Source organism: Heptranchias perlo, unplaced genomic scaffold (genome assembly GCF_035084215.1).
Source record: "Heptranchias perlo isolate sHepPer1 unplaced genomic scaffold, sHepPer1.hap1 HAP1_SCAFFOLD_194, whole genome shotgun sequence".
Taxonomy (NCBI): Eukaryota; Metazoa; Chordata; class Chondrichthyes; order Hexanchiformes; family Hexanchidae; genus Heptranchias; species Heptranchias perlo.
Window position 1 is genome coordinate 400106 of NW_027139208.1, and position 10038 is coordinate 410143.

Consider the following 10038-nt stretch of genomic DNA (forward strand, 5'->3'; position numbering starts at 1 on the left):
GCTGTCGACTGGGATCACGGGAAGAGCGGGAATATCCCAAGGTCTGTTTATAATCTTACACAAGGATCACGGGGGCAGTGATTCATTTCTGTTCAACTCTTTGTTTTTCTCTGGTGTTTCTTCAGTCAGGGTTTAGCTCAGAGGATTCGAGGGTCGAGTTCCTGCACCTCTTTCCTCTCCACAACTCGGAATTGGTCCGAGTCTCAGACTCAGGGCTGGAGGGGGGTCCTGGGGAACTCACAGTGAACAGGGACTAACGGAAGGGACATAAGATTCATCTGAATTCTCAGGTGAATCCGCAGAACTGTTTGTAAACTGATGGAGGCTTTAATCAAGCTGTGGGCAGGATGGGACAGTAACAGGAGGGAGAGAGCCCAGGGCACACTCCTGTATTCAGGATGGGACAGTAACAGGAGGGAGAGAGCCCGGGGCACACTCCTGTATTCAGGATGGAACAGTAACAGGAGGGAGAGAGCCCAGGGCACACTCCTGTATTCAGGATGGGACAGTAACAGGAGGGAGAGAGCCCAGGACACGCTCCTGTATTCAGGATGGAACAGTAACAGGAGGGAGAGAGCCCAGGGCACACTCCTGTGAGCTGTGTGTTCCCAGTACAGCCGGTGCTGAGATTGTGGGGCTGGAACTGTGAGTCTGTGGGATGTGTTGTGTGCCGGTGAATCCCCTCCATTGTGTCTGGGAGAACGTGAGCACAGTGCCAGGGACTTGTGTGATTAAACTGACTGCTACTGTGTGTCTCCACTGCAGTGTTTGCACTGAGTGTACAGCACTGGGACCCACACACTGCTATTTAACAGGGATTCTGATTGAAGGCCATTGATTTAACATGGGATGAATCCAGTCTAAGAGGTAATATGGGGCTGACAGTGTCTGGGAAATACTGACACTCCCACCCTGCAGCTGTCAATCATTGATCTGAGTGGAATAACCCAGTCTGACCAATCTCTTGCGGTGGGGCAGGTTAGGACCCATGAAGGAGATCTTCTGATGGAGGCAGAGGGGATGGCCGAGGGACTAAATGAATACTTTGCATCGGTCTTTACCAAGGAAGAAGATGTTGCCAGAGTCTCAGTCAAGGAAGATATCGTTGAGATGGGCTTAAAATTGATAAGGAAGAGGTACTTGAAAGGCTGTCTGTGTTTAAAGTAGATACGTGACCCTGTCCGGATGGGATGCATCCTAGGTTGATGAGGGAAGTAAGGGTGGAAATTGGGGAGGTACTGGCCATAATCTTCCAAACATCCGTAGATACAGGGGTGGTGCCAGAGGGCTGGAGAATTGCAAATGTTACACCCTTGTTCAAAAAAGGGTGTAAGGATAAACCCAGCAACTAAAGGCCAGTCAGTTTAACCTCAGCAGTGGGGAAACTTTTAGAAATGATAATCCGGGACAGAATTAACAGTCACTTGGACGAGGGTGGATTGATTAGGGAAAGCCAGCACGGATTTATTAAAGGCAAATCGTGTTTAATTAACCCGATGGAGTTTTTTGATGAGGTAACAGAGAGGGCAGATGAGGGCAATGCAGTTGATGTGGTTTATATGGACTTTCAAAAGGTGTTTGATAAAGTGCCACATGGTAGGCTTATCATCAAGATTGCGGCCCGTGGAATAAAGGGGGCAGTAGCAACATGGATACAAAATTGGCTAAGTGACAGGAAACAGAGAGTAGTGGTGAACGGTTGTTTTTTGGACTGGAGGGAGGTGTACAGTGGTGTTCCCCAGGGGTTGGTGCTGGGACCACTGCTTTTCTTGATATATATTAATGGCTTGGACCTGGGAGTACAGGACAAAATTACAAAAGTTTCAGATGACACAAAATTTGGAAGGGTAGTAAACAGTGAGGAGGATAGTGATAGACTTCAAGATGATATAGACAGGCTGGTGGCAAGGGCAGACATGTGGCAGATGAAAATTAACACAGAAAAATGTGAAGTGATACATTTTGTTAGGAAGAACGAGGAGAGGCAATATAATCTAGAGGACACAACTCTAAAAGGGGTACAGGAACAGAGAGATCTGGTGGTATGTGTGCACAAATCGTTGAAGGTGGCAGAGCAGGTTGAGAAAGCGGTTAAATAAGCATACGGGATCCTGGGCTTTATAAATAGAGGCATAGAGTACAAAAGTATGGAAGTCATGATGAACCTTTATAAAACACTGGTTCGTCCACAACTGGAGTATTGAGTCCAGTTCTGGGCACTGCACTTCAGGGAAGACGTGAAGGCCTTTGAGAGGGTGCAGAAGAGATTTGCTAGAATGATTCCAGGGATGAGGGACTTTAGTTACGTGGATAAACTGGAGAAGCTGGGCTTGTTCTCCTTGGAACAGAGATGGTTGCGAGGAGATTTGATAGAGGTATTCAAAATCATGAAGGGTCGAGACAGAGTGGATAGAGAGAAACTGTTCCCATTGGCAGATCGGTCAGGGACCAGAGGACCTAGATTTAAGGTGATTGGCAAAAGAACCAAAGGTGACATGAGGAAAACTTTTTTACACAGCGAGTGGTTAGGATCTGGAATGCACTGCCTGAGGGGGTGGTGGAGGCAGATTCAATCATGGCCTTCAAAAGGGAACTGGATAAGTACTTGAAAGGAAAAAATTTGCAGGGTGGGGGAGTGGGACTCGCTGGATTACCCTTGCATTGAGCCAGCTCGGACTCGATGGGCTGAATGGCCTCCTTTCATACTGTAACCTTTCTATGATTCATGATTCTTTGATTCTTCTCTCCTCTCTAGGGCAAAGGTCACCAATGAGCCTGGATCCAAAGACAGTAAACTGGAACTTGGTTCTGTCTGATGATCTGAGATCAGCAACATGGACTGAATGGGAACAGCCCTACCCACCTCACCCAGAGAGGTTTAAAGACTGGGCCCAAGTCCTCTGCTCCCAGAGTTTCTCCTCAGGATCCCATTCCTGGGATGTGGAGACTGATGGGCAAGGCTGGGAAATAGGGATTGTGTGTGGGAGTGTCGAGAGGGAGGGGGAAGACTCTGTTCTTGGATACAGCAGTAAATCCTGGTGTTTGGGCTTTTTTCTTGGTTCTCTCACAGCCTGGCAAAATAATCGTTTCACTGACCTCCCACCGATCCCGTCTAACATCAGGATCCGAGTTCAGTTAGACTACGAGGCCGGGACTCTGTCATTTCACCGGGTCACTGACTCACTGAGACATTTACACACATTTCAAACCACATTCACTGAACCCGTGCTTCCAGCATTTTATTGTGGGAACAAATCCCTAAAACTGTTAAATTAATCCTGATGTCTGAGACTCGGATGACGTTAATTCCAGTTTCTCAGCCCACTGTGGCTTCACTTACGGGTTGGCTGGATCTGATTGGATCACTCCCGGATCTCCCCCTCTGATGATGTCACTCCCGGGTCTGCCCCTCTGATGATGTCACTCCCGGATCTCCCCCTCTGATGATGTCACTCGCGGGTGTGCCCCTCTGATGATGTCACTCCTGGGTCTGCCCCTCTGATGATGTCACTCCCGGGTCTGACCCTCTGATGATGTCACTCCTGGGTCTGGCCCTCTGATGATGTCACTAGCGGGTCTGCCCCCTCTGATGATGTCACTCCCGGTTCTGCCCCCTCTGATGATGTCACTCCCGGGTCTGGCCCTCTGATGATGTCACTCCCGGGTCTGGCCCTCTGATGATGTCATTCCCGGATCTCCCCCTCTGATGATGTCACTCGCGGGTCTGCCCCTCTGATGATGTCACTAGCGGGTCTGCCCCCTCTGATGATGTCACTCCCGGTTCTGCCCCCTCTGATGATGTCACTCCCGGGTCAGCCCTCGGATGATGTCACTCCCGGGTCTGCCCCTCTGATGATGTCAGGAGCGCAGAGCTTTGCTGTTTTTAAGGATCCGTGGGGTCTTTGTGCTTTTCTTTGTCAGGGTCAGTCACTAACGCTAAAAATAGTAACTTTCGGTGAGTTTGCTTGTAATTCGTGCTGTTACAATTGATTGTCCACTTCAGTTGTAGAATTTTACTACTTCAGCTCCAAAACGGTCGTGGTATAAATCTCAGTGTGACTGTATTAATCTCAGTGGTGAATGACAGTAGTGACAGGTGTGACTGTATTAATCTCAGTAGTGAATGATAGTAGTGACAGGTGTGACTGTCTTAATCTCAGGAGTGAATGATAGTAGTGACAGGTGTGACTGTATTAATCTCAGTTGTGAATGATAGTAGTGACAGGTGTGACTGTATTAATCTCAGGAGTGAATGATAGCAGTGACAGGTGTGACTGTATTAATCTCAGTAGTGAATGATAGTAGTGACAGGTGTGACTGTATTAATCTCAGTAGTGAATGATAGTTGTGACAGGTGTGACTGTATTAATCTCAGTAGTGAATGATAGTAGTGACAGGTGTGACTGTATTAATCTCAGCAGTGAATGATAGTATTGAAAGGTGTGACTGTATTAATCTCAGCAGTGAATGATAGTAGTGACAGGTGTGACTGTATTAATCTCAGTCGTGAATGATAGTCGTGACAGGTCACGGTCCCTTTAAAGAGCTGCTCTGAAAATCTGAGGCTGGGGTTGAAATTGTTCTTTGGCCGTTGCTCAAAACAGCGATGGTGAATCGACAGCCCGAGTTACACTGACTTCAGTGGAAAGGGAAATCGTGCGGGGTGTAAAATGGGCTGTCCATTCACTATCGCCCGTGTTGCACTAACACCAGAGACTAATTCCACCCCCGGGGTCTCCTGGGCATCGCTGAGAGCTTCTGAGACTACCCAGGGGGGTAACACATCTGTCCTAAACTAAGTCAATGTATTGATAGATTGGACCAGACTGGGAACTTTTAATCTATGGTTTATGGGGTAATGATTTTTAGTTTATTGGACAGTAAGGTTCCTCCAGGGCTCACGACCAACATGAAATGGTAATATTATGGGATGTTTAACTGAATTGGACACGAGGAAGTGACTGAGTGTGTGAGGTATAAACAGGAAAATTGTCCCACCAATTGGGGTCTACAATCAGTGTCCCAGGTGACCATGGGTGATAATGGGACATTTTGTGATGACCAAAACCAGCGGGTCGGGAAAAAGATGTGTGAGTGACCGGTGAGAAACAAAGATCACCTGGGAACAACCCCCAAAGGACATCAATCAGGGATCAATGCACAATCCAGTGAAAGTCAGGGAAGGGGAGTTAAGAATAGATCATTGACAGCTTTCTCTTGGAGATGGTTGTGTCCTTGCTTATACTGAACAGTGAGAGGAATATTTTATAACCTGGCCACTACCCGAGACATCGGGACCGTGCAGGGGGAGATAAGCAAAGACCTCCAGACACCCCCCGATCTGTTGATAAGACAGACTGAAAGTGCAGGAATGGTTTGTATTTGATGTCACGTTTGGGATGATTTTGGGAAACCGCTGTGTGTAAATGTGATATGTTGCGTGTGAGGCAACTTGTATGTGGAATGTATGATGAAGATGCACTGAAGAACGGGTCTCAGACACGCTCAGTCACGTTGACAACATCACTACATGAAATGGTTAATGTGCTCAGGAGAGTGAGGACATCTACTGGGTCACTACTGATCTGAACTTTTTTTAATCAAGGCACTGACACAAACTCCATAAACCGAGCAGTTAATGAAACAATCAGGATCGAGTTAAACACACTGGTACCTGTCAGAGGGATTGAAATTAAAGTAAAGAGGGACAGAGAATTTGGATTTCCAGAATTCAGGGTTGGGTTTCTTTGAGTTAACAATGAAATTGGGACAACTGAGGGCCGGGGAGAAATAATACTTAGCCTGAATTATCCACAAGATGGATAATGGGAAAAAGGGGAGCTGGAGGATCTTTGAAGTCCAAGATTTCTTGATAATATGGGAGTATTTGGGGGAGCCGAGTTTCTGTAGTTTTCTGTACAATGTATTATGATTTTCTTTGTCTCTATCATGATGTGTAATATTAACCAAATGAAACTTCGATTAGAGGAGCAAATGGCTGGAGATCGGTCTGTGATGCTAACAAGATGAGGACCTTGGATAAGGCCCCCAGGATCCCACAAAGGAGGGGGAGGGAGGGGCTGTTGAAGATTGAGACTGAGAAGTAAGAAGGGAAACCACTTTCTTAGATTACTTCTGTAGTTTAAAACCCCTAATATTGATAGACTGACAGTGCACATGAAACAACGTAATGCTGAGATTGAAAAGGGGACCTCTACCCTTGGGAATCATGAATGGTGGGAGGTCGTCTATAATGTGGGACAGCATCCTTGGGTGAAAATCATGTCTATACTTTTTGTTATTATACAGCTTGTTATGATTGGAACACTTTTCTTTTATTTGTCGTATTTGAATGAACTTTTGTGTCGATGTCACGGTGATTAAACTTCTTGAAACAACAATTCTTAACCTTATCTGTGGTGAGTGCAATTCAGATTCATTGAATGATTTAAAGTCAGTTGTTCGATCGGTCACACTCAGTTGAGGGGAGACTGAAGGATTTTGGGCTTTTCAATCCCTGTTATTAATTACCTGCTAAAGGAGCTGAGTTTGGTTCAAAGTATTAATTCAACAAAGGAACTGTTAAACTGACTGTTCAAGGCAGCATGCTGGGAAGGTTGGTCACATTGGAAAAGTCTTATTCAGCAGACTGTCTGGACGGTTAAAGATAAGACAGCGGTGAGGCCTTGAAAGTCTGTGAGAAGCTGTTGTAAACATCAGATGCTGTCGTATCAACTTGTTTTAAACCATGGGAAAGAGAGTGGGAAAAGGAACAACAGTGTGTTTTGAGCTGATGTACTGAATAAGCCTAATGCCCTCCATGCTGACCGTGTTACACTGGGTCCTGGTGCTCTGCCTTGCTGATGGTTTCAGATACCAAGTGGGAGGACATTAATCCAATGTCTTATCACCCTCTTAACCAGCTGGGTTGAGGTGAATGGAGAACATACGGTGAAGGGATGGTATCCCAAAATAAAAATGGCTTTTGTTCTGGTCGGATAATATTCTTGATCAAATGGGAAGTGGAAATTCCTACCTCAAACTTTCTTTAAAATCTTTGGACAATGTGTACAAACTTTTACTGGAATGGTTCCAGGGATGAGGGACTTCAGTTCCGTGGATAGAATGGAGAAGCTGGGGTTGTTCTCCTTCGAGCAGAGAAGGTTAAGCAGAGATTTGATAGAAATGTTCAAAATCATGAAGGGTTTAAATAATGTAAATAAAGAGAAATTATTTTTGTTGGTGGAATGGTTGAGAATTGAAGGCACAGATTTAAGGTGATTGGCAAAAGAATCAAAGGCGACGTGAGGAAAAACTTTTTTACGCAGCGAGTGGTTATGATCTGGAATGCACTGCCTGAAAGGGTGGTGGGAGCAGATTCAATCATGGCTTTCAAAAAGGAATTGGATAAATGGTTGAAGGGAAAAGATTTGCAGGGTTACAGGGAAAGAGCAGGGGAATGGGACGAACTGGATAGCTCTAACAAAGAGCCGGCACAGGCTCGATGGGCCGAATGGCCTCCTTCTGTGTTGCAAGATTCTATGAATTTGCAGAACTGCATGTGTTTGGTCTCTCTTCAGAACTCCTACTGTACTGTTTGAGCAGTGTTCACCAAATTGTACCAGTGTGATAATGTCTGTTCTCCCACACCAGCTCGTTGAGGGCAGAGGTGCCCAGGCAGTTGATGCTTGATGTCTTTCACAGTCGAGGATTAATGACTGTAATCGAACCACTGCAAATTTATCACGTGATCATCTACGGTGATTACATGAAAATAAGTCTGTGTGTGTTTTTAACATCACATCCTGGGACTGTGAAAACTGAGACTCGAACCATCTCATTGGTTTCAGAAGTGGTTTTCAAAACCCGAGATAAGACTCCCATCTTCAGGCAGCCTTGCTGACGTCCTTTGTTCTCCCTCTCCCGACCTCGCCCAGCTTTGTTACTCATAATCAGAGCCACTGCTTTACTGTGACTCAAAGTCAGATTCTGTTGTTATTTTGAGATTGTTGGGTTTTCACCTGGTGTTTTGGGGATGGCATTCAGCAGTTCTGTCTGTTTATAATTGGGGTCACTGGTTTACCTTGACTGGAAAAGTCTGTTCCCTGTTTATTCCAAGGGTATCTGATGATTTGGGGATTGCACGATTCCATCCACATTTCAATGAATCCCTCAAACTCTTGCCCCTGGTCACAGGAGAAATTGATTTTAAGGCCCCGTTTTTCCCAAAGGAAAAAATTAATGTTTGATTTCCCTGAACACATAAAAAAGACAAATTCTTGTCCAGTAAGTCCGTGTGAATTATTGTGACATTCAGGCTTTCAGTGTGCGGGAGTACAGCCAGTAGATATACCGAGATATCTTTATTCAAAGGAAAGTAATGAAATGAGTTTGGGAGTTTGCAGTGCAATTCCTGTTGGGTTCATTGCACAGAAGTCGACCGTTATTCAGCATCCAATTGGCAGCCTCACTGTGCACAAGTCCAGTTGGTGTGGGAAATGTAAACTGTCACACAGGGCAGGGGATGGGGGGAGATTTCAGGCCCATTGTTGAAGCAGTGTAGCAGGAGCATTAGAACAGATTGAACCTGAGCTGTAGCCCTCATAGTGCAGGGTCTGTAGAAAAGTGCTGCACATGTTAACTCGGACCTTCACTTAACAGAAGGAAAATCTTGGTGGCCAAACGATGTTTCACCCAGTCCCACCACCAACACAGATTAACTGGCCCTCCATCTCATTACTGTTTGTGGGATCTTGCTGTGTGTAAAATGCCTGCTAGTCATGTAAAATGGTCTTTTCTGGTCCTGTCCATTGCTGTGTTACTAAGGACATTAAAGAGGGTGGGTGAGGAGGGCAGGTTAAGTCCATGTAGTGATGGGTCATTGGTGACTCCAGTCTCCTGCAGCTTGTCTTGTGGAGCGGGGGAGACATTTCCCAGACTTTTTCCCCAAATTGGCCGCAGTTGGTTATTTTTCTAATCCTTTTATCCATGAATGGGATACATAATTATTCAGACACAAACAATTCCAGCAAAGATCCTGATTTTTCATCACCAGTTTCCTGCCACAAATATTCTTATTTTTGAACCAAATTATTGTTTTGTAAAGTATTTTTATTCCCTGTCTGTATGAACAGAGAGAGTGGGCACGGGACCACCTTACTGCCCATGGTCACTCTCCTGATCAGTTTACGACCCCCCCGACTTCTTCCAGATCAGAGTCGTGGAATAGAATTCCATCAACAGCAGTTAATGTGAACTCCTTTAAAAAGGACTGGACAAATATCTGGTTAAGAAGGTGACTAATATCCCCCCAGTGGTCTTGTGGGTAAAGCCAGCGGATAAGTATATCAGAACATAAGAAATAGGAGCAGGAGTAGGCCATACAGCCCCTCGAGCCTGCTCCGCCATTCACTAAGATCATGGCTGATCTTCAACCTCAACTCCTCTTTCCCGCCCGATCCCCATATCCCTTGATCCCCAGAGTCCAAAAATCTAACGATCTCAGCCTTGAATATATTCAACGACTCAGCATCCACAGCCCTCTGGGGTAGAGAATTCCAAAGAATGAAGAAATTCCTCCTCATCTCAGTCCTAAATGGCTGACCCGTTATCCTGAGATTGTGCCCCCTCGTTCTAGACTCTCCAGCCAGGGGAAACAACCGCTCAGCATTTACCCTGTCAAGTGCCCACAGAAACTTACATGTTTCAATGAGATCACCTCTCATTTTTCTAATCTCCAGAGAGTCCAAGACTATTCCACTCAACCTCTCCTCATAGGACAACCCTCTCATCCCAGGAATTATCTAGTGAACCTTTGTTGCACCGCCTCGAAGGCAAGTATATCCTTCCTTTGATAAGGAGACCAAAACTGTACACAGTACTCCAGGTGAGGTCTCACTAAAGCCCTGTACAATTGTAGTAACACTTCCTTACTCTTGTACTCCAACCCACTTGCAATAAAGGCCAACATGCCATTTGCTTTCCTAATTGCCTGCTGTACCTGCATGTTAACTTTTTGTGTTTCTTGTACCAGGACAC

The 10038-nt window shown here is 45.6% G+C and overlaps 1 protein-coding gene across 1 annotated transcript; it reads left to right on the plus strand.

Moving 5' to 3' along the window:
- The first annotated feature begins 1020 nt into the window (after positions 1-1020).
- On the plus strand, positions 1021-3503 carry LOC137309958 (E3 ubiquitin-protein ligase TRIM39-like). The gene is made up of 2 exons (XM_067977954.1): positions 1021-1150; positions 2756-3503. Exons 1-2 carry the CDS (start codon positions 1021-1023, stop codon positions 3274-3276), a joined length of 651 nt encoding a protein of 216 aa, XP_067834055.1. The 3' UTR covers positions 3277-3503.
- Positions 3504-10038: the final 6535 nt, after the last annotated feature.